We start from the raw sequence: 25,169 nt of genomic DNA, 5'->3' as shown, positions 1-25,169 counted from the left end.
TTTACCCCAAATTTTTTTCATGAATCCATGTTTTATAAAGTACATTTTTTCCATCTTTATTGTTCTTTTTATTGTGAGTCTTGTCATTTCTTCAAAAAATCGATTCTTCTGATATGCAAATGACGCTGTAAGGAGCCCAGAGGGGCGTTATTCTTTCTCCACGGTGCCCAGGAACGCCCCTCTGAAGTGCCGTGCTCGCCTAAATTTGAAAAGTAATAACGCCTCCAAGTTCAGCTAAATCGCCTCCCAGAGGCGCGGCTAAGTGCTCAACACCCCCCTCCTCAGCGCCGTGCTCTGCTGCAAACACCCCGATCCTCCTCTCGCCGGTGATAACCCAAATCCCGCGCAGGCGCAGTGCCGTCAGTCGTCTCATCATAGCGCAGGCGATCGCCGGCACTGCGCCTGCGCGGGATTTGGGATGCCGGCGAGAGGAGGATCGGGGTGTTTGCAGCAGAGCGCGGTGCTGAGAAGGGGGGGTGGGGGTGTTAAGCACTTAGCCGCGCCTCTGGGAGGCGATTTAGCTGAACTTGGAGGTGTTATTAGTTTTAAAATTTAGGCGAGCACGGCACTTCAGAGGGGCGTTCCTGGGCACCGTGGAGAAAGAATAACGCCCCTCTGGGCTCCTTACAGCGTCATTTGCATATCAGAAGAAGCGTTTTTTTTGAAGAAATGACAAGACTCACAATAAAAAGAACAATAAAGATGGAAAAAAGGTACTTTATAAAACATGGATAAATTGCTAGTGACAGATTCCCTTTAAGAGTTCTAATCTGGAGCATGTATTCTGATCCTGTCAGTATTTGTTAAGGTGGTCTTGTCTGTATTTTTAGGGGGTCTGCTTTGGGGTCTCTTTTTGTTTTGGGAGTCTGTATAATGGGGGGGGGGGGGGTCTATATTAATTTAGGTGATCTAGTCCTGGGGTCTATGTTAGTTTATGGGGTCTGGGTGTCTGTATCTATTTAGGGGGTCTGCATTTAGGTCTTTCTAGTATGGGAAGGGGGGTTATACGCGTCGTTTGTGATTTAGATGTTGGCAAGGGTGCCATATAAATGGATAGGAAAAGACTAAAAATTCTGTACTGCGCACACACATCAGAGTCTCTGTTCTCAAAACTTGCCAAGAATGGACCAAGTTTTCATTTCAGTTTCCTTCTTGTGCCCACATCTATACTATGATTGCATTTGGCAAGACTAACGTCGCCTCCTGAATTTGGAGGGCGATAAACACGCCACCACGTTACCCCTTTACTTCATGATTTCTCTGCTTTACTAAAGTTTCGATTCCTTTGTGCCAGCAGCATACACATCGCACACACTCATGAATAAAGAACGCAGCACCAGGCCAGCCAGCACTGCGCATGCGCGCTAAACACAGCTTGACGTCAGTAGCCAGTCAATAGAGACTCCCAGTAAACAGCCCGGAGAGTCACGCCCCTTCTATGGCCTCGCCCCTGAACGACGTGACCACGCCTCCTCATGTCCACCTCTACGAGCAGCTCCCTGACACCACGTGATGAGGAGAGTGACGTAAGAGGAAGAAGTCGCCATTAGAGGGAGGCGGATAGAAGGGCTAGGAGCGCTTGGCCTGTCAGTTGTCGGTGCGCCTACCGTCAGGAGAGACAGGGCCGCTCTCCGGGGCTGCGTTTGCCCTTCAGTGCAGGCTACACGCCCGCTACGTTGGTGTCCATGGCGGCTGGAGGAGGCGGAGCTGGGGGCAGCAAAACGTACTCGTTCAAGGTGGTGCTGCTCGGAGAGGGCTGTGTAGGGAAGACGTCGCTAGTGCTGCGCTACTGTGAGAACAAGTTCAACGACAAACACATCACCACCCTGCAGGTGCGAGCTCTGTGTGTGTCATGGCCGCCGTCCCCGTGTTTACCAGTAACAGGGCACCCCTCATGCCAGGCATGTCTGCTGGAGGGGCTATGGAGAGCCTGGAGCTTGCCCACTTGTGTTCCAGGTGGGCACATTGGGGGGCACTCTGTGACTTGTACCCCGAGAAGGACCCTATAAAATATGGTACTACAGCCCTTGGGAAACTACAACTCCCACCGTCACTTTAGTGGGAGTTTCATGCTGAGAGTTGTAGTTTCACAGCAGCTGATCCCTACCTAAATACTCGCTTACCTTTTCTCTAGCTGGTGTGGGCTAAGAAGTACATTTTTAAAGGGTCCCTCCATTTTTTCTGGACTGATCCTGCCCCGTCAGACTGGTGTCACTGCACTATGATCAATGTTACCAGCTTGGAGGGGGTAGGGCTGTGCCATGTGCCCTAATGGCAGTGTGTCACTCTTTTACGGCAGATTTTGGCAGTGACAATTGGTATGTGCCGCCGGCTACCTCCGTGCTGGAGTCTAGAAGTCGGTGTACTACTTCGCACACATTTGGGGTGGACACAGGGCCTCTCCAGTGGGGGTGTTCTGTAAGTGCCCTCGCTTAGGTGGTAGCTGCTCATTGTTTGCTGTGTCATTCACTTGGTGAGCAGTTATTGCGCTATCAAAAGCTGGAGATAAAGGGAGATTTCCTCCACTGATAGGCCTCATGCACACGAGTGTATTTTGTGTCCGTTCTGTGTTATTTTTATTTTTTTCATTTCAATGGGTCCCCAAAAAATGCGGACAGCACACAGTGTGCTTTCCACATCAGTATGTCTGTTCTGTAGCTCCGCAAAAAAAAAAATAGGGAAAGTCCTATTGTCCGTTTTAGGCATTGTTACAATGGATCCGCAAAAAAGTCATCCTTTTTTACAGTTGTGTGCATGTAGCCTTACAGTGAGGAACAGAAGTATTTCAACACCCTGCGATTTTGCAAGTTCTCCCACTTAGAAATCATGGAGGGGTCTGATCACATTGTAGGTGCATTCCCACTGTGAGACAGCGGGATAGCATTCTGGGGGCCAAATATTCGGAATGGGGGGTGCTGATAAAATTATGGATGCATCCCTTAAAAGAGTATTCGAAGACAAGTTTGGAGGTACCTTTTTACTTTTATATGTATAAACAAGGTGACGGGTTCCCTTTAAAGACCCCTGTCCACCCCAGTCAGTCAGACGCGAACTACTACCATGGGCAAGACCAAAGAGCTGTCAAAAGACACCAGAGACGACAAAATTGTGGACCTCCACAAGGCTGGAAAGGGCTACGAGGCAATTGCCAAGCAGCTTGGTGACCATAGATCAACTGTTGGAGCAATTGTTAGAAAATGGAAGAGGCTAAAGACTGTCAGTCTCCCTCAGACTGGGGCTCCTTGCAAGATCTCACCTTGTGGGGTATCACTGATGATGAGAAAGATGAGGAATCGGCCCAGAACTACTTGAAGGGAGCTGGGACCACAGTTTCAAAGGTCACTGTCGGTAGAACACTACGCAGTCATGGTTTCAAATCGTGCACTGCATGGAAGGTTCCCCGGCTCAAGTCATGACATGTCCAGGCCCCTCTGAAGTTTGCCAATGACCATCTGGATGATCCAGAGGAGGCATGGGAGAAAGTCATGTGGTCAGATGAGACCAAAGTAGAACTTTTTGGTCTAAACTTGTGTCGTGTTTGGAGGAAAAAGTATGAGTTGCATCCCAAGAACACCATGCCTACTATGAAGCATGGGGGTGGTAACATCATGCTTTGGGGGTGCTTTTCTGCGAAGGGGACAGGACGACTGCACTGTATTAAGGAGAGGATGAATTGGGCTATTTATTGTGAGATTTTGAGCAACAACCTCATTCCCTCAGTCAAAGCGTTGAAGATGGGTCGTGGCTGAGTCTTCCAACATGACAACGACGCGAAGCACACAGCCAGGATGACCAAGGAGTGGCTCCATAAGAAGCATATCAAGGTTTTGGAGTGGCCTAGCCAGTCTCCAGACCTAAATCCAATAGAACATCTTTGGAGGGAGCTGAAAGCTCCGTGTTGCTCAGCGACAGCCCCGAAACCTGACAGATCTAGAGGAGATCTGTGTGGAGGAGTGGGCCAAATTCCCTGTTGTAGTGTTTGCAAACCTGTCAAGAACTACAGGAAACGTTTGACCTCTGTAACTGCAAACAAAGGCTTCTGTACCAAATATTAACACTGATTTTATCAGGGGTTCAAATACTTATGTTCAGCAGTGCAAGACCAATAAATTATTTAAAAATCATACAATGTGATTTCCTGAATTTCTTTTATTTTATTCTGTCTCTCACAGTGGGAATGCACCTAAAATGTGAATTTCAGACCCCTCCATGATTTCTAAGTGGGAAAACTTGCAGAATCGCAGGGTGTTCAAATACTTCTGTTCCTCACTGTATATAGGCTGCAGTGTGCTGGTGCTTTACACTGCTGACTCTATTCCTGACCATTAAAGGGGCGTCCGGGTGTTTTAAAGGGGCTTGCTAAGCTTTAGTCACCTGCAACAGGTCCCTGCGTTCCAGAGTCTCCGGTCTTGTCCCTGTCGCAGCCAACACTCCGGTTGCTGCCCGACATGTGACAACTGTGGTCATATACAGTATGTAGTGGACGTGACTGCCTTGCTTCCTGTCTGACAGAGACCAGACCCACAGTCCTGAAATTGGGGGGGGGGGACCTGATGCAAGCGAGTACGGATTAGTTCTTTGTTTTATAAGCCCTGTGCTCCCCTGACTATTTTGAAACCTCCTGGATTAACCCTTTCAGGGGCTGTCTGATGCTCCCAATCTATATCCAAGCAGCGTCACCGGGCACATGCCATACTCCTGGCATCACTGCTCAGTGATAGTGCCATGATGGCGGCACTGCTGCATAATAAAGACTGGGGCGACAGCTGGCGTGTATGTGTGGGCTCAGTGAGGATGGAAGTGAGCAGCGGTTTTGTTTTCTAGCATTTACTGAATTGACATAAGTAAAGCTCTAGTAAAGGCATCCATACACTTCTGTGACCTGCTGGTCTCACATCCTGGATGACTGTTCCATCAGATTGCGTGTTCGCACCGTAATATGGTGTCGTACAGTAATCCTGCTCCATTAGGATCCCCTTGTAGAGCTGTATTTCTATCTTTAGTCTTGAGCTGTCCTGCTAACAGGCATGTCCGATCCTGGCATTGTTTGCTGGTCAGCAGGCGGCATACATGATAGGAGTGGGAGTCATAAGGCATTCACAAGATGTTGTCTCACAGCTTTCGCCTGTACACCATGAATGCCTTTTTTTTTTTTATGTCATTACAGACCTTGCAGATCTTTCAATTGAACGATTATTTGCCTAATTTACCGTCATATCTGCTAAACACACTTGTGATTATCTGTTTTGCATTCATTCATAGAGGGTTACAAGCCAGAAACGCAGGGTGCGGTGCCCCAAATAATCGGGCTTATGCGTCATCAGTCTCCATGGCAGATATGACTAATCTATTATGAAAAGTTTTTGTCCCGTTGGATTATAGGTCTATACAACTTTTTTTTTTTCTTCTTCTTCTTCTTCTTCTGTGGTTAAATGCCCATGAGACAATAAGCTCAAACCCCAGCGCTTAAATGGCAATTGCCCATCCTCATGATGGCTCATCAGTATCTGATCAGTGGGTGTCCAGCTCCCGACAGCCCTGTCAGGCTACTTTCACATTAGCGTTTTCAATTCCGCTATTGAGATACGTCATAGACTCTCAATAGCGGGGGAAAGCGATTGTGTTTTGTCCCAAATCATTGTCAATGGGGACAAAACTGAACGGACTAATTGGAATGCACCAGAATGCATTCCGTTCAGTTTGGTTGCGTCCCCATTGTGGACAGAAAAACGCTGCTGCGGAGCAAGCCGGATTAGTCCTCGCGCACAATGTAAGTCAATGGGGACGGATCTGTTTTCTCTGGCACAATAGAAAATGGATCCGTCCCCCATTGACTTTTGTTTAAAAAAAAATAAATAAATAAGATTTTACAGAGAAAAGTACGCAATGACATGAGTAATGTTGATACCCCATTGACTTTCAATAGTGTTCAAGACTGATCCGTCATGGCTCTAGAAGACATAATACAACTGCATCTGTTCATGACTGATGCATGCAGTCGTATTATTGTAACTGAAGCGTTTTTGAAGATCCACGACGGACCCGCAAAAAAACACTAATGTGAAAGTAGCCTCAGCTGTTTGAAGAGGTGACTGCACTTGGGTTCTGCGTCCTCGGCCTGTGATGCCATGTCTGTTGGTCATACAGCCTGTGTGCAGCTCTGTCCCATTCAAGTGACATCTAGTCAGTTCTCGTGTGTATGGCCAGGTTTTCCCCACAGTGGATATTTATCCCTTACCCACAGGTAGTACAGGGATGCCCAACCTACGGCCCTCCAGCTGTTGCAAAACTACAACAATTCCCAGCATGCTCGGACAGCCTACAGCTATTAGGGCATGCTGAGAGTTCTAGTTTTGCAACCGCTGGAGGGCTGCAAGTTGAGCATTGATAGGGGGTAAATGTATTTTATACGGTGAAAAATGTAAAAAAATAAATAAAAATTGGTACTATCTTGTGAGCAGTATTACTTACTTTGACTTGTCGTTTTTTTAGACTGTTGGCACTTGATTAATTCTTGTGACTCCGTTTTTAATTTCAGGCATCCTTCCTTACAAAGAAGTTGAACATTGGAGGGAAAAGGGTGAACCTTGCGATTTGGGTATGTATTTCTCTGTATAGGAAGGGAGAGGCTCATGATGGATACAACACATGGCCTGAGACCTGTGGGCAAGAATGGCCCTGCAAAGTCTCATTGGGTCCTGGATGCCTCAGACATAGTGATAGGGTCGTCTAGCAGAAACGATAGGAGGCCTTTCCTCAGTGTGTATTTGGAAAAGACGGCTATGTACCATCAGAAGACCTCGTCCACTGGGGCAGTATATCTTCTAGGTGGCAGGAAGGCATGATCTTGTTGGCAATTTCTGGGATAAAATAGGGGTTGGTGTAATAATATAGCATGTATTCCCCATTCACAGTGCTAGATGCTGAGTAGTTCACACAGCATTTACAGTGGATAAGCTAATGTTACAGCTTTGGATGAATGTTTTAGAAAACTAGAAACCTTCCAGATGAATGACTTGGTGTGACACCTATTGCTTCTTCCTGGATTGTAATCGACACCTCTTTACAACAGGACACGGCTGGTCAAGAGAGATTCCACGCACTCGGCCCAATCTACTACAGAGACTCTAATGGGGCTATTTTAGTGTACGATATCACAGATGAGGACTCCTTCCAAAAGGTACCCCCTGGCCTACTTAACAAGGCTGTTACATGTGTACATTGCTCAACCCGGACCTGTGCTTTTGTCCGGGTTAGGGAAGTGACTGTTTGTTAGGACAGTTTTGATAATGCACTGATCTCAGCTTAGAGGACACGTCCCCTCTTCTAACATGCCCATTTTAGTAACTCTTTGCAGTCCCCATGTAATAACAGTTCTGGAGCATCTGTTCTTATGACTCTGTTGTGCCATTCCTGTATTACTCCTGCAGGAAGTTTATGAATGGATTGCTAGCAGTCTGCAGTAAGGGTAAAGATGAGTGTTAAGGTCCATTCACATGTCCGTGAATGTGTCTGCACCCGTTCCGCAGTTCTGTGGAACGGTTGCGGACCCATTCATTCTCTAGGGGGATGGAATGGATGCGGACAGCAAACTATCTGCTCTCCGCGGAGAGTGACCCCGATCTTCCTGTCCGAGGCTCCAGAAAAAATAGAACATGTCCTATTCTTGTCCGCAATTGCAGTTCTATGGGGGTGCCAGCCAGGGGTGTTCGTATCCACAATGCACTACAGATGTGTGAATGGACCCTTTACAAGTAGGGGGTGAGTCCCTGCACAGTCTGACACTAGCAGCACTGATTGGGCAGAGTCACACACCTGCTGCTGGTAACATCCAGCAGTACCTTTACTGCAGACTGCTGGTAATTAATTTGTAGACTTCTAGCAGGAATGGCACGACTGTCATAAGATTAGTAGTTACTGAAACTGACATGTCGGGAGAGGTGACAGGTCCTCTTAAAATGGGCTGATTACACCTCATATTCACATGCCATAACTGTCTGATATACACCTATCTACAGAGTGAGGGTCCCCTCACGCCTTATTCACACATCTGTATGTGTTTTGCAGATCCGCAGAACACTGACACCGGCAATGTGCAGTCCGCATTTTGCGGACCGCACATCACCGGCACTATAATACAAAATGCCTAATCTTGTCCGCAATTGTAAAGAGTGAATAAACGTTATTAAAAGGTGTGGAGGAAGAATGTAATATTTGACAACCCCCTTTAAAGCGGTACTTTGGTGGCAGATTGCAAGTTGTTGTGTTTTTTTTTTTTTTTTTTTTTTTTTTTTTGAGTGTGAGAGCAAACCAGAGTACCTGGAGGAAATGGGGTTTGACAATATCAAAAATATTCCCACGATAACGATGGGGGCAGCCACACGTCTCGTTAATTGTTCTACTTTTATGTCATTTTTTTCACCATTCCGGATATCTGTAACTAGTCAATTGACTTCTAGTAACAACAAAAACATTACAGGGTTAATTCTGTACCAGAACGAGTGGTTTATAGTAGGGATGTCCTGATACTTTTTTTTTTTTTTTTTTTTTTAGTGCTCACCGATACCAATTATAACAATTAAATAACACTTATTTTGTGACCACTGACCAACCAAAAGTCCAAAAAACAGCGCCTAGCCTCTGATCAGCCCCTCATGTGCCTCCCAGCCTCTCCCTCTTATCAGCCCCCTCTGGTAACTCAACCCCCCCTAGTATTAATCATTAGTGGCAGTGGGCCCCCCTCCCTCCCCTGTATTAATCATTGGAGGCCACAGGTTCATCCGTTTCTCTCCTCCCCCCAATTCATTGGTGGCAGTGGGGCCCCTCCTCCCTACCTCCCCAGTATTAATCATTGGAGGCCACAGGGTCGTCGTCTCATCATTGGTGGCAGTGGGCAGTTTCAATCGGAGTTCCAGCAGTGTAATGCTGGGGCTCCAATCGGTTACCATGGTAGCCAGGAAGCTACTGAAGCCTTGGCTGCCATGGTAAGTTAGTAAGCAGCATTATACTCGCGTGCGCCGTGGCCGCTGGGCGCTCCTTCTGTCTGTGCTTATAGCATTAGCAATGCGTCGCACAGACCTAATGAGAAGGAGCGGCCACGGCGCATGTGAGTATAATGCTGCTCACTAACATACCAGGGCTTCAGTAGCGTCCTGGCTACCATGGTAACCGATCGGAGCCCCAGCATTACACTGCTGGGACTCCGATCGGAACTGCCCAGTGCCACCAATGATGGGGAGGACGACCCTGTGGCCTCCAATGATTAATACTGCGGAGGGAGGGGTGCGCACTGCCACCAATGCAAGGACTTAAGAACATTCCCGGCACCCGACCTCTGAGAGGACGTTGTGATCACCTGAGGGGTTAATTGCGCAGATCAATCAGAGTCCTCTCAGAGGTCGGGTGCCAGGAATGCGAGTCACAGAATTCCTTCCCTCCCCCACGCCGGCCAAACTGTTAAGAGCGCCGCCGCAAGCGGCCAGCAGGTATCAGGGACATTTGCACGAGTACAAGAACTCTTCATATCGCTTTTTTTTTTTTTTAATACTGCGGTATATCGCCCAACCCTAGGTGGAAACCCACGTCCGTGGTTAGATTCAAACCTAGGACCCCAGCGCTGCAAGACACCATAGCTAACCACTGAGCCACCGCTTCTAAAGGGACTCTTCAAACAAGTTGGGGCTGTTAAAATGGACAATCCCACGCATGTTAAAGGGATTGTCTGATCTGGACATTTTATGTTATATCCACAGGGAATGCCATGAATGTCCAGTTGGTGAGGGTTCCACATTTTGTGCCCTGCTCTAAAACGGGAGTGGATCCCAGAGCTGGTACTTTCACCTGATGGACATTTATGGCATATATTGCGGTTATGCCATAAATAACCAAAAGGGACAACTTCTTTATTAACCACACTTAATTATTTGGTGTCAGTAAGTTTTTGTTCATGTTTTATATGGATCTTTTTATTTTCCAGGTAAAAAATTGGGTAAAGGAACTGCGGAAAATGCTGGGGAATGAAATCTGTTTATGTATAGTAGGTAGGTATCGTTTTAAATGGCTGTTTTTGAGTTAAAGGCCTTGTGCACACGGTAGTATCCATAATGAACAGGTTCTGAATACTGCACCGGTATAATTCTATGGGTCAATACAGTATCTGTATGCCTGCAACAAATCTGTTGTTTGTGAAGATACCCTTGGACGTATTCTCCCCCTTGAATGTATGGCAGGGCCTAATAGACAGCTTTACACAGACAGGATTAATGCAAAGCAATACAGAAGTACAAATGGCTTTAGAAAACCTTTTATTAGTAGTAAAAATTACCATAAAATCCGCACAGTGAACGCATAGTGTGTCACTCAACCTCAAAAAAAAAAAAAAAATGGTACCAAAAAAAAAACCAAACAAGCCCCATACACGGACAGAAAAGTCTAAACATTATTACTGTCAGAATATAGAAAAACTAACACCTATTTTATTTTGTGCAGTAAGTAGATAAAATATATAAAAATACAACTTGGTATTACCATTATCCCACTTGTCATTTATAAGCAAATCCCAAAGAAACAATGGGGGGGGGGGGGCCTGTTCCACCTAACAGATGTGAACTCATCCTAAGCTACCCCAACAGAGATATGAAAAGCGGATGGCTTTTGAAAGACTGGGATGGAAAAAAAAATGCTTGGCCCTTGAGGGGCTGTTCACACAATTAAAATCTGTATTGGTTCCATCACGGAAACCAATTTGCATTAAAGTCAATGGGGAAGCAGACATATTTGGAATCTGTTTTGGCAGCGTTTCTGCCACCAGAAACTCTTCAGAATTTTCTCTGCTCAGGGCTGGATGGTAAAAAGTGACCAATGCTTCCAAGAACTCTAAATCCTGAACCTAAAATGCTTGTGAATACTCTCCACCAAATTAGAAATCTGTCCCCAAAAACGACCTGTTTTCGGCCACTGAACTGCTACAGATTTTTCTGCCACGGATTGCAGCCCTTTCCACATCCTGGCATGTCCTTTTTTAGTAAATACTTGTGTTTTCTGGAACAATTTTGTCCTTAGAAATCTGCATTGTCATTCCTCCTGGAAATTTGGGGTTGAATGGTGTTACCAGATGGCAGTATGTCCCTGCACATTCTGCCAGTGTCCAGTAGATGCTCCACAGTTCTTACATGGGTAATTGAAGTAGTTAGTATGACAGTTGTGACTGCTTCTCTTGAAGGGTTTTCCAGCCTTTTGGCCCTGTTCTCCCACTGATCTTCTCGGGGTTCCGGGCTCTGTTTTGTGATCTTCGATGTTCCCAGTCATTGCTGCATTAGCACACATGACCTCATCTGGAAGTTTACAAGCCAGATACTGGTAGATCACTGGGACGATGCGACGTGCAGTAGGTGAGCATGAAGGGCTGGAGAGCCCTTTTAAAGGGCTATTTTGACTTGGCTCTTGAAATGGAGCGGCAGGTAGGGCATGTGCGTGGAGATTGGGTGTAGAGCAAAACAGTGACTGGAGCAGATGTGCGCATGCTCAACCTGCCATTCTGTTTGATCAGGGGGCCTGCATGGTATGTAGCCTCTTGTTCACATGCTTGGCCCACGATCTATTAGTTATCCCATACACGGTGGACGAGGTTGGCGTGAAATTGCCTGACTACCCCTTTAAGGGGTTATTATATACCTGCCACTAAGGGGTTATAAATTATGGAAACATCAGATTGCACTGCTTTGCTGTACATGTGGGGGTTTTGTTAACAAGGTGTCAACGCTAGATTATATTTTTTTATTTTTTTATTGCCATGTATCAGCAGCTTGTAGACTGCTCACGACTACAGCCCCCGGCATCTGATCTGCACCATTAATAAACAGTAGTTGAAGTTGCAAAATGCCGCCACAGGGAAGACCGAGCAGGGCACTGCAGCATTAACCCTATGGATGGCGGCTCCCTCAGTGCCTAACGTCCTCAAGCCTGCCATGCTATATGCCTACTATGCTGTGCTTAATAGGCTTATACTGTAAATTGACTGCTGGTTTGTTCCTGAAATGAATAATGCTTTGGTATACGGAGTACACCAAAGCACCATAGAAGCAATCAGTTTGTGAAGTAACCTAAAATAAAGTGTATGTATATATATATATATATATATATATATATATATATATATATATATATATATATATATTATAATTTTATTTTATTTTTTCTCTGCAAATGTTAGCAAATCATTTATACGCACCCAAAAATGGTGTTCTTAAAATAAAAAATACATTGACTAAGAAATAAACACATTATGGCTTATAGAATGAGGTAACATTAAACATTTTCCTTATTGCTATTATGGATCAAAGATGGGGGGGGGGGGGATGTATTGGTGGGTATCGCTGTGATTGCACCAACCTACAGAATAAAGAGTTAGGGCTCATTCAGAGGACCAGATCTCTTTTGCAGTCTGTAGAGTGCAGATCAGCAAAACATGGATACCGGCCGCGCACATTCAGAACAGAATGGTGATCCCTTTTGATAGAAATGCCTATTCTTGCCCGCAATTGCAGGAAAGACTAGGACACGTATCTTTTTTTTGCAGGGCCACACAACGCAATTATGGATGCGGACACTAATTTACGGTTGTGTAAATGAGCCCTTAATAAAAGTTAATCAGAGGGCAATAAAACATATTCCATGAAAAAAAAGTCCTTGCTTTATGTAATGATTTTTATCACAGTACAGCCTTTTTTCTTTTTCCTTCTCTCAAACAGGAAATAAAGTAGATTTGGAAAAAGAGAGACATGTCTCTGTTCAAGAAGCAGAAGCGTATGTTTAATATAATTTCATTACTTCCTTTTTTTTTTTTTTATCTTTTAAGTGAATCTTTGTGAATTCCTTGCTTTTGGTCTTTTGTTCACAGGTATGCAGAATCTGTGGGTGCAAAGCACTATCATACTTCAGCCAAGCAAAATAAGGGAATTGAAGAGTTATTCCTTGATCTGTGTAAAAGTAGGTATTCTGGGTGAATTTCCTAGTGTCGTTACAGGCAGTTTCTCCTTGTTCTAAAAGGTTAATTGCAACAGGCTGACCCAGCAAAATTATATAGCGCTATATAGTGGCCATTCAAATTAATGGTGTGCTCTTGTATTGGGCTAGTTTCACACTAGTGGCAGGGGAGTCCGGCAGGCTGTTCCATCGGGTGAATAGCCTGTCGGATCTGTCCTGACGCTAATTCACGCGTGCCCCCAGACTGCCACTCTGTCCCCATTGACTATAAGGAGGGGGGGGGGGGGAGGAGTTCTGGTGGCGCGGCAGCCAAACTAAAAGTACTGCATGTCGTAGTTTTAGTCCGGCTGCCTCTCGCCGTGCGCCGCTGCTGGAACTCTGCCCTCGTCCCCATTATAGTCAGATCTGACAGGCTGTTCACCTGCCGGACTCTCCTCCAGCTAATGGGAAAGTACCCTTTCCCAATCAGCAAGGGCGTTAGTTGTTGCCACAACTGTGGCAGTTCTTTCTGGCTAATGGTACCCCTCCTTTTCACATCTATATGCTCTAGGGAATTTATTTTAGAAAAAGCCATTCCAATGTAAAACTGTTAGGTTAAGAGACTTAAAGGGACTCTGCCATCTTAAAATGAAACTTTTTTTTTTTTTTTTTTTTTTTGGGGGGGGGTTCTGTCACACTTTTTTTTACCCCTAAGTTATACCATAACATTATACCTCATGGTAATAGGTTTGTATGGAGCATAAAGTGTAAACTCCCCCCACCCCCCTTGAAGGGTCACACTTGCTAGGATATGTAACTACAATCCAGTTCCACAGTGAAGTGATGTGTACTGGCCTTGGATTGTAACAACATATCCCAGCCTTAGCCTTTGGGATGTCATTCGTGCCACAACTATGACTCCTTGGGAGACTGGTACCACCCACATGACTATTTTAGGGTAATTTACATGCAGTGAGCTCTACGTTATAACTTCAATTTAAACCAAGTGCAGCAAGGGACAGTTTAGACAGGGGCATCTGTACAAGCCTATTACTGTTGGGTATGAAGCCACATTGGTGGAAAGAAAATGTTGACAGGATCCCTCAAACTCTTAAAGGAGCTTTCCGGAAGTAGAGTATTGATGATAGATCATCAATATCTGATCAGTGGGGTTCCAAAGCCTGGCACTACACTCATCAGCCATTTAAAGAGGTCATGGCACTGCAGTAAGTACAGTAGCCTCTTCCTAGGCCAGTGACATCATGTTCATCAGTCACTTACCTTAAAGGGCATACATTGGTGTCATATCTCTAGGATATGCATACGGGTGGGTGCAGTTGGCTATTTCCAGAACTCTCATAGATAAGTATGGTCACCTCTATGGAAGTTTTAGGAATAGCTGAGCGCTAAGGGCTCTTTCACTCGAGCGAATGCCGTGCAGGTAATCCACTGTGTGAAAGAAACAAGCCCCGTTCTGGACAGCAGAGACACGGAGCATTAACATGACTGACAACGCTCCGTGCCTCTCTGTGATCTCTTTACTACAAAATCACAGTGACAACTTTATCTCACTGATTTTGTAGTAAAAAAAGATCAGAGAGGCATGAAGCAATATTAATGATCTATCATCAATACTCTACTTCCAGAAAGCTCCTTTCACAGGATCCGCTCGTGTGAAAGAGCCCTTAGCGCTCAGCTATTTTCAGGACTCCCATAGAAGTGAATGGAGGGTGGCCGTGCTTGTGCGGTGTGCCCTGGTTCACTTTGAGGTAGGGGTGCACCGAAATGAAAATTCTGGTCCGAAAATTCAGGATACCCCTTGACCGAAACCGAAACTGCCTTTTTGCCCAAATACTTTTAAAAGACCCCCCACCCTCCTCATAACAGTGCCATCCACAGACCCCCCCCCCCACCTCATAACAGTGCCATCCACAGACCCCCACCCCATAACAGTGCCATCCACAGCCCCCCCCCCCCCCATTGTACAATTAATAGAAAATAGCGGGGAGGGACTGGGAGGAGGAGCTGGGGGCCGGTGCGTTCACTGTGCTCCGGCCCCCAGCTCCAGTAGTTATAAAATGTTGTACAATTAATAAGCATTCTATTCATGAGGCCCCCTCTGCAGTATTACATCCTACTCACAGGGCTGTCATCTTAAGGCTGGCCGGCCGGGCAGAGGAGCGGCAGCGTCACGACTGACGTCATGTGCCCGGCCTACTTTCTGAATGAAGGAGGCGGTGCAGGCATGTGACGTCAGTCGTGACGCTGCTGCTCGTCTGGCCGGCCAGCACAGCCCTGTGAGTAGGATGTGGCTGTATTGAATATAATACTGCAGAGGGGGGCCTCATGAATAGAATCTGTATTAATTGCACACTTTTTATAACTACTGGAGCTGGGGGCCGGAGCACAGTGAACGCATCGGCCCCAAGCTCCTCCTCCCAGTCCCTCCCCGCTATTTCCGGCCGATATGTAAAAATATTGGCAGAAACAGATTAGGTGCATTTTCGGCCGCCGAAATTTCGGTGCACCCCTACTTTGAGGCCCTGTTCTAGAGAGCTAGCGGTATGCCACCAATTTCTGGTAGGGAGTATTTAGAATTAAAGTTGGGAGTGATGGCAGCTAAAGGCAGGTTTCAACTGATTTCACTCCTAACCCAATTTCTAAAGGCTATATCTCCCTATATACATAAGTCTCACATCTTTAGCTGTGTACTCAGCCAGTCTGGAGGATGATATGTGGGGCAGTCAGACAGCATACTTGCTCTGTTGCATGTGTGTTTCTCCCCCCCCCCCCTTGCATGAAAGGAACATGATGAACTCTTAGCCATCTTTGATACGTGTTACATGCTTCAGTAATAACGATAGATATCCTTAGAGAGAAATCTTGTATTGGCCCTCGCCCAGTTGCATTGTCAGAAAAATTAAAACGTCCTGGGTCTTTGAATGCAGCAACACAATAAGATTTTGTTCAAACGGGCACCACCGTAAAAATAAACCTCACAAAATTTTTAAATTGCTATTTGTTGCCCCTAAAAATAAGTGAGTTATTTAATACATATGTACCCCAAAATGGTTAAATATATATAAATAATCACTGCTGGAACACAGAGGGGAAAATGGTACTGGTCCTTAAGATTAAAATTACCGTACTTTTCTCTTTATAAGGCACACCTAGGGTTTGTGGAGGAAATTAAGAAAAAATATTTAGAACCAAATGGTGTGCTTTTGGTGGGTTTTGAACGTGTGTGTGGGGGGGCGTCTGTGGAGGACACTGTTATGGCGGATCTATGCACACAGCAGGCTGGCAGTGCACGTCACTCACTCAGGCATTAATTAAGTGGGTAGGGCCGTAGCATGACTGAGTGATGTGCGCTGCTGGCCTTCGTGCATGGTGAGTACTGCAGATGAGCAATTGCAGCTAGTTTAGCAAAGCAGCACTGCTAGGGGCTGCTGCATACACTTTAAATGTGATGGCTGCTCTGACTGGGGCCTGGCTTAATGAAGTTCAGGGACTGCTCCGGGCCCTTATAGCACCCTTGTTTACATGTCACTGGCACATTGCAGGCCGCTATGCCTATGCAGCACGGCCTGCGATGTGCCGGCCAAGTCATACTGCTCTATTTGCTTTATAAGAGACATGGCCACTTTCTCCCCACTTTTGGAGGGGGAAAGTGCGTCTTATAAAGCAAAAAATACGGTAGTTTTGTCACTTCAGTCGCCCAAGTTGTGCGTCAACTTTATTCACATCACACACAAATTCAAAATCTGCAATTGGAGTGCTTTATTTTTTTTTTGGGGGGGTTATTTCCAATTTTAATGTGACTGTTGGGGCATCTGGGAGTGAAGTATTCCCCCCCCCCCCCCCCCCCCCCCCCCGCAACCTTTCAGTTTATCAGAGCACCCCTCAGACAGTGCACCCTGCGGTATATGACTTTACATTGTGGTGGTCATATTTCATATAAAAACTGTTAGTGGGAACTAAATCTTCATAAATCCCTGCGAGAGGTGCACCACAATGATGTGCAACTGACAACACTGGCTAATCCCTCAAGCTGATAAGAACTGAGACTTTGGCCAATGTATTCCTGTCAGGAACACAGCGGAGCCCTTTTGCACCACCGTCAAGGTATCTCAGCGTGGCATGGGTTCCTACCACTAAGCTACCTACAGAGTGTGCGGATTTTAAATCCATTTTTATGTAGGTCAGTTTACGCAATGGGTAATCATGCTGCAGATTTTGCTGTGGATTTTTCCGCCATGTGAACGATGCATGTACTTTACTGGATTGCAGTGTGTCCAAGTTATAGATTAACATTGAACTTTAATTTCCATAGGAATGATAGAAACAGCACAAGTAGATGAAAGAGCCAAAGGTAACGGGCCAAGCCAGTCAGGGGCGTCTAGGAGAGGAGTACAGATTGTCGATGACGAACCACAGGCACAGAGCGCGGGCGGATGCTGTTCCGGATAAATGTGTGAACTGAGCAGATACTTGTCCTATCAGGAAGATTGCCATATTCCAAGTCACCTATTCTTTTACCATTGGGGTAACCGAAATTAACAGTATTTAAATGAGGAAATAAAGTAACCAAATCCGAGACTAAGCGGTATACTGTCGGAGTGCGTGACCACAGAATTGGCATTTTCTACAGCTGATTACTGAGCAATTACCAATGGCCTTTTTACATATGGTTTTTCTTTAATGAAGAATAATATGCATGTAGAAAAGACCTACTTAAAGCTTCATTTATATTCTTTTTAATCCTGTTCTTTATTTAATAACTTATGTACATTGTTAGGACGGTATGCACTTTGCTGCATTTTGTGGAAAACTAATATTCTAAAAAAAGCATTCCCCAGCAGATATCAGTCATATTTTTGCAGGGTTTTCACATGGTCTAACTGTTCATTTTGGTTCTAGTTAATTCTATCAAATCTGGTCTATGTGCATTACATATTAAATATTTTATCTGCCTTCTTTCCCTGTGCGAAATATGTCCTAGACTGTTGTATGACATTGCCGTTAGCAAGTTGTCTTAACACTGTTCTGCAAGTGACCTTTGTCATGTGCTAACTCTTCTCACGTGTCCTTAGGACTTGCTCTAATCACAGCGATTGCTTTACACATACACCACCGGAACATAATCCCGCTGATCAGTATATACGATTATATCTATTGCTTGTTTCATCAAACTCTGCAACTCTGGAGTAAGGAATACACCTTGAGGAGCATGTAGAACCAGCACTTTGTTTGGTACCTATTGGCCCTCCGCCCATGTAATTGCTATTATTCGTTGTAGAATAAATCATTTATGCTTAACAATGATACTTGTTATAAAAATTAACTTGAAATAATTGGCTTTAACTTTTTTTTAATTTTTATATACTACTACCCCTGACCTCTTTAGTTCCGGCGTGTTCTTACATTTTCTTTTCAAGTCCTTAACAATAACACTGACCTATTTGAAGCTTTACCATCAGTTAAGTAGTTCTGAATGTCATGGTATTTGTGGTTCCTCTGAAAATGTCTTTTCACTTGTATGATGGGTTTCTCTGCACTACACTTGTAGATAAATACAGGGGGATTGTGGGAAATGGGGGAGAAATAATGTTTGACATCAATTTTTGTTTTAATTCACAAAGAAACAGTAAAGGTAATGGTCAACGATCTGTATAGAAATCATGTGAATTATTTTTCGTCTTCGCCTTCATGCACTCATAGAAATGGGTTAAAAAAGTTGTCTGGCTGGTTAAACTTCTTAAAATGGATCAGGGGGACATGAAACAAAAGTGATACTGTCTTCAAGGGAGTCTGTCACCTTCCCGATCAGTTTCAACAGAAGTATACCAACATGTAGGGTAGGTGCCCCTAAACATACCAGCATGGGCAGGGCCACTTTTATTAGGTGTGTCTGGCTTCTGCGTCTCTCGTTGCTTCAAACTTCTAGGAATTTTATAAAGGAGTGGTGGTGCACCAAACAGGGCTGCCCATGGTGCACAAAAAAAAACATTTGCATAAAAATAAGCACTTCTCAGGATTAGGAGACTGGATTTTTGACAAGAAAGGTATGGGTGATGTTTTGGGGCACCTACCTTCCATGGTAAGCTTACTTTAAAACTGATCTGGGAGTTGACTGACTCCATTTCACTAATGCTCTGCTGCTCCCATTTCGCCTCTTCCTGGTCCATCTTGATACAGCAAGTAACCTCTTGGCCAACTGCTGGCTGCAGAGGACCTGGGAAATATTTGAACAGGAGCAGCAGGAAAACAGTGAGTTGTTACTGCTTTTAGTACAATGACCTAAATCCAGAAGGAATTGTGGTTCAGAAATTATTTTCCTGAGAAAACAAGTGCCCATTACTTATAAAAGTTGCTTTAACACCTTATGGACCCAGGATGAGAGTGCTCGTATTGGAATGCATTGTAAAGGGAACCAGACCCCCAAAGTGGGACAAAAAATGTTACCCCCCCCCCCCCCCCCCCCCAAAAATAAAAGTAAAAGTTTCAGAAAGTAAAGTCATTTTCCCCAAATAAAGTAAAAAAAAAAATTTTTTATAAAATTATGGAAACATAAAAAATCATAAATATAGGCTTTATGTAAAACTGAAACAAACAGTCATATTTGGTATTGTTGCGTCCGTAACAACCTGCTCTATAAAAAAAAAATTAAAAATTCCACATGATTTAACCTCAGATGAATGTTGTAAATAACAAAAAAAATAAAAACTGCCAAAATGGCCATTTCTTGTTACCGTGCCTCACAAAAAGTGAAATATAGAGCAACCAAAAATCATATGTAACCTAAAATAGTACCAACAAAATTGCCACCCTATCCTGTAGTTACCAAAATGGGGTCACTTTTTGGGGAGTTTCCACTCTAGGGGTGCATGAGGGGGGCTTCAAATGGGACATGGTGTCAAAAAACCAGTCCAGCAAAATCTGCCTTCCAAAAACCGTATGGCATTCCTTTCCTTCTGCGCCCTGCCGTGTGCCTGTACAGCAATTTATGACCACATATGGGGTGTTTCTGTAAACTACAGAATCGGAGCCATAAATATTGAGTTTTGTTTAGCGGTTAACCCTTGCTTTGTAACTGGAAAAAAATTAAAAAGTTCCATTAATTCTTGTGGAACACCTAAAGGGTTAACAACAACCCCTTGAGGGGTGTAGTTTCTGTTATGTAAGCCTCACAAAATGACTTCAGACCTGAACTGGTCCTTTTTAAAAAGTGGGTTTTTGAAAACTTCTGAAAAATTTCAAGATTTGCTTCTAAACCTTGTATCATCCCCAAAAAATTAAATGTCATTCCCAAAATGATCCAAACATGAAGTAGACATATGAGGAATGTAAAGTAATATTTTTGTAGGTATTACTATGTATTATAGAAGTAAAGAAATTGAAACTTGGAAATTTGCTAATTTTTGCTAAATTTGGTATCTTTTTATAAATAAAAATGTTTTTTTTTTTTTACTTCATTTTACCAGTGTCATGAAGTACAGTATGTGACTAAAAAACAAACTCAGAATGGCCTGGATAAGTCAAAGCGTTTTAAAATTATCACCACATAAAATGACACTGGTTAGATTTACAAAAAATTGCCTGCTCCTTTAAGGTGTTAACCACCTCCCATCCGCCTGTTGACTATAGAGAACCACCTCCCGGACGTTTCTCTGAATAGACATTTCTGAACGTCCATTCAGAGATCGCAGCTGCACATTAATCGTGGAGCGGGTTGCACACTGCCAGTGAAAGCAGGGCAACCAATAGAGAAGGCAGGGACAGTTCCCAGGTATCCCTGCCTTCTAGATCGCTGTATACACAGCCCTTACTGAGCGCTGTGTATACAGAGCAGGGAGAGCGCAGAAGCTCTTGTGTCTTTCAGAGACCTCGGTCAGCCCTGCACTGAGGCTGTACAGGGGGGGAAGAATATATTTCCCCTGTAACTGGGTCTACTATGTCAGCCCCAGTTACAGGAGAAATCAATACTGAAAAAATAAAAAGTGAAATGTCCCCCCAGAGGTCTTGTATGACCTAATGGGGGATGCAAAGGGTAAAAAAAAAAACATTTGGTATTGCCGCCTCCGTGACGGTCGGTTCTATAAATATAGGTTTTAAAAATGCTATTATTGTGTTAGTGACATTTTAAAAAGTATATATATTAGGTTTCGCCGTGTCCGTAACAACTAGCTCTATAACAATATCACATGATCTAACCCCTTGGGTGAACACCGTTAAAAAAAAGAAGAAAATTGTTTAAAAAAAAAAGCCATGTTTGTCACCTTGCATCACAAAAAGTTCTACATCAAGTGATTAAAAAGGCGTATGTCCCACAAAATGGAACCAATAAAACCGTCACCTCATCCCGCAAAAAATTTGCCCCTACATAAGAAAATCGCTCAAAAAATAAAAAAACTATAGCTCTCAGAACATGGACACATTAAAACATCATTTTTTGTTTCAAAAATGCTATCATTGTGTAAAACTTAAATAAGAAAAAGTATACATATTGGGGATCGCCATCGTTCAGGTTTCGGTTCAAGGTTGTGTAGATTGTGTTATTTTCCCTTATAACATGGTTATAAGTGAAAATAATAGCTTTCTGAATACAGAATGCTAAGTAAAATAGGGCTGGAGGGGTTAAAAATAAATAAAAATAATAATTTAACTCTCCTTTTAATCCACTTGTTCGCGCAGCCGGCATCTCTTCTGTCTTCATCTGGGAGTGTTCATCACATGGTCCATTACATGACCCATCACCATGGTGATGGACCATGTGATGAACACAGTGATGTCATTAAAGGTCCTATTCCTCACAGATGAAGACAGAAGGAGATGCCGGGCTGCGCGAACAAGTGGATTAAGGTGAGTTAAATTATTATTTTTTAACCCCTCCAGCCCTATTTTACTTAGCATTCTGTATTCAGAATGCTATTATTTTCCCTTATAACCATGTTATAAGGGAAAATAATAATGATCGGGTCCCCATCCCGATTGTCTCCTAGCAACCGTGCGTGAAAATCGCACCGCCTCCGCACTTGCTTGCGATTTTCACGCAGCCCCATTCACTTCTATGGGGCCTGCGTTGCGTGAAAAACGCACAAAATAGAGCTTGCTGCGATTTTCACACAACGCACAAGTGATGCGTGAAAATCACCGCTCATGTGCACAGCCCCATAGAAATGAATGGGTCCGGATTCAGTGCGGGTGCAATGTGTTCAACTCGCACATTGCACCCGCGTGGAAATCTCGCCCGTGTGAAAGGGGCCTAAGGGTGTATCAGGGGGTTTCAAATGGGACATGGCATCTAAAAACCAGTTCAGCAAAATCTGCTGCCTTCCAAAGACCATGTGGCGCGCCTTTTCTTCTGCGCCCTGCCGTGTGCCCGTTCATCAGTTCATGACCACATGTGGGGTGTTTCTGTAAACCGCAGAATCAGGGTAATAAATATTGAGTTTTGTTTGGCTGTTAACCCTTGATGTGTTAAAGAAAAAAATGGATTAAAATGGAAAATCTGCCAGAAAAGTAAGATTTTTAAATTTGATCTCCATTTTCCTTTAATTCTTGTGGAACACCTAAAGGTTAACAAAGTTTGTAAAATCAGTTTTAAGTAACTTGAGGGGTGTAGTTTCTACAATGGGGTCATTTATGGGGGTATCCACTATGTAAGCCCCACAAAGTGACTTCAGACCTGAATTGCTTCTAAAATTCTAATCCTGCTAACATCCTTAAAAAATAAATTGACATTTACAAAATGATGCCAACATAAAGTAGACATATGGGGAATGTTAAGTAATAAATATTTTATGAGGTATTTCTGTTTTAAAAGCAGAGAAATAGAAATTTAGAAAATTGCGAATTTTTCAAAATTTTGGGTAAATTTGAGATTAAGGTGAAATATATTGACTCAAATTTATGACTATCATAAAGTAAAATGTGTCACAAGAAAACAATCTCTGAATGACTTGGATAAGTAAGTGTTCCAAAGCTATTACCACATAAAGTGACACATGTCAGATTAGCAAAATTAGGTCTGGTCAGGAAGGGGGCAAATGGCCCAGATGTGAAGTTGTTACAAAAAAGTGGGTTTTAGAAATATTTAGAAAAATTTCAAGATTTGCTTCTAAGCCTTCTAACGTCCAAAAAAAGAAAGTCATTTACAAAATGATCCATACACGAAGTAGACATATGGGGAATGTAAAGTAATAACTATTTTAGGAGGTATCACTATCTGTTTTAAAAGCAGAAAAATAGAAATTTTGAAAATTGCGAATGTTTCAACATTTTTAGTAAATTTTGTATTTTTATTTATTTTTTTATAAATAAAAATGAAATATTTTGACTCAGATTTACCACTGTCATGAAGTACAATATGTGACCAGAAAACAATCTCAGAATGGCCTGGATAAGTAAAAGCGTTTTTTGAGTTATCACCACTATAAAGTGACACTGGTCAGATTTGCTAAAAATGCCCTGGTCCTTCAGGTGAAAATTAGCCCGGTCCTTAAGGGGTTATCGTGGTCCAATTTCCCAGACTGATGCTGCAGATCTGAAGGCTATGGACACCTTTGTCCTGGGGTAAAAAATATTTATAAATATGTTAGTGGTTATCCTGAGTAAAAAGAGAACATTTACACTAAATTTCAGTCTGCAGTATTACTTTTCAGATTGGCAGATATTCGGTTTACATCCTGCTCCTATTTTCGGACCTTCTCATGCTGGGTCTAGGATGCTGCTGTCCTCCTGTTTTCCCTCCTTATCTACAGCCTGTGTGATGTGTCCCTTCCACCGTGTTGAGGTAGAGCTGTCAGAAACAGGAGCCGTGCGTTGATGGATTTATCAGCTAGATTGAAGAACTTTCACAGAAACAAAACGGTAGAAAGGTTTTAAAGGGATTTAAAAAATAGAATTGTTAACAGTTTATTTTTACCAATCAATAAAGTGAATGAAGAAAAGAGAAGTCTAATGCAAATCAATATTTTGTGTGACACCCTTTACCGTCCAAACCGCATAATTTCTTCTAGGAACACTTGCACACAGTTTGTGAAGGAACTTGTCACAAACATCTTAGAGAACTAGCCCCCAGTTCCTCTGTATATAGTTGAGTCACCTGACCTTGTTTCCACTCAACTATGCACGAAAACATAGGAACTGGGGTGCAGAAGTACTGGACTGATAAGTCAAGACTTGAAATATTTAGCTTGAACAGAAGGCAGTTTGTTTGCTGGAGAGCGGTACAATAACCAGGGTCTGCAGGCAACAGTGAAGCATGGTGGAGGTTCCTTGCAAGCCTGCGGCTGCATTTCAGCAAATTTTGTTGGGAATTTGGTCCGGGTTATTGGTGTCCTCAGTACTGAAAATATAGGCTGATACTTATCCTTCATGCAGTACCATTGGAGAGGTGTCTGGCTTCAAATTTATTCTGCAGAGCGACAACGACCCCAAACATACAACCATTGTCATCATGAACCACCTTTTAGTGTAAAGAATAAGGAGTCCAGAAAGTGCTGATATGGCTCCCACAGAGCCCTGAACTCAACATCATCAAGTCTGTCTGGGATATTAGGAAGAGACAGGAGGATTTGAACAAGCCTACATCCACAGAAGATCTGTGGTTATTTCTCCAAGATGTTTGGAACAACCTCCCGGCTGAGTTCCTTCAAAAACTGTACAAGTGTACCTAGAAAAAACTGGGTAGTCACACCAAATATTGATTTTATTTAGATTTCTTTTTTGTTCCTTCCCTTTGTATTCTGTTAATTTATAAAAATCGTATTATTAACTCATTTTTTAGAGTATTTTTATTTTGGATTATTTTTCCACACCTCCCTAAAACTTTTGCATAGTACTGGGTACATTGACCAGCGTTAGGAGCCTGTTATGGAAAAGCCCCCGTAGGATAACAAATCTGCCTCTGTGGTCAACATGGATCTGTTTGAATACAGTCTGTGCCCTCTTTACCACTAGAATGGCTACTGCCATAATTAGATATCGTAGGCAGAATGTGCAAAGGTATTTAGTTTTTGTTTTTTTAATGTTTTTGGAGCCCTGTATATGTAAATCATGAGGGCAGTAGGTTTGGAGAAATTTAAACACCAAACCTCTTTTAATTTTTATCATTTACGCTTCTCTTTTTCTAAGGCCTCTTGCACACGACCGTCTGTATTTTGCGGTCGGCAAAAACTGGATCTGCAAAAAATCCGGATAAA

The 25,169-nt window shown here is 43.5% G+C and overlaps 1 protein-coding gene across 1 annotated transcript; it reads left to right on the top strand.

Moving 5' to 3' along the window:
• Window positions 1-1,515: 1,515 nt before the first annotated feature.
• Window positions 1,516-18,632, top strand: RAB21 (RAB21, member RAS oncogene family). The gene is made up of 7 exons (XM_044280436.1): window positions 1,516-1,832; window positions 6,539-6,598; window positions 7,073-7,180; window positions 9,977-10,040; window positions 12,750-12,804; window positions 12,899-12,987; window positions 17,297-18,632. The coding sequence occupies exons 1-7, from the start codon at window positions 1,686-1,688 to the stop codon at window positions 17,431-17,433; spliced, it is 660 nt and encodes a 219-aa protein (XP_044136371.1). The 5' UTR covers window positions 1,516-1,685; the 3' UTR covers window positions 17,434-18,632.
• Window positions 18,633-25,169: the final 6,537 nt, after the last annotated feature.

Source organism: Bufo gargarizans, chromosome 2, assembly GCF_014858855.1.
Source record: "Bufo gargarizans isolate SCDJY-AF-19 chromosome 2, ASM1485885v1, whole genome shotgun sequence".
Taxonomy (NCBI): domain Eukaryota; kingdom Metazoa; phylum Chordata; class Amphibia; order Anura; family Bufonidae; genus Bufo; species Bufo gargarizans.
This window is presented reverse-complemented; position numbering and strand designations above follow the sequence as displayed.

Coding starts and splice junctions, on each gene's coding strand:
- RAB21 (XM_044280436.1), top strand. CDS start 1,686: ATGGCGGCTGGAGGAGGCGGAGCTGGGGGCAGCAAAACGTACTCGTTC. Junction 6,599..7,072: donor GGGTGAACCTTGCGATTTGG/GTATGTATTTCT, acceptor TCTTTACAACAG/GACACGGCTGGTCAAGAGAG. Junction 12,988..17,296: donor ATTCCTTGATCTGTGTAAAA/GTAGGTATTCTG, acceptor TAATTTCCATAG/GAATGATAGAAACAGCACAA.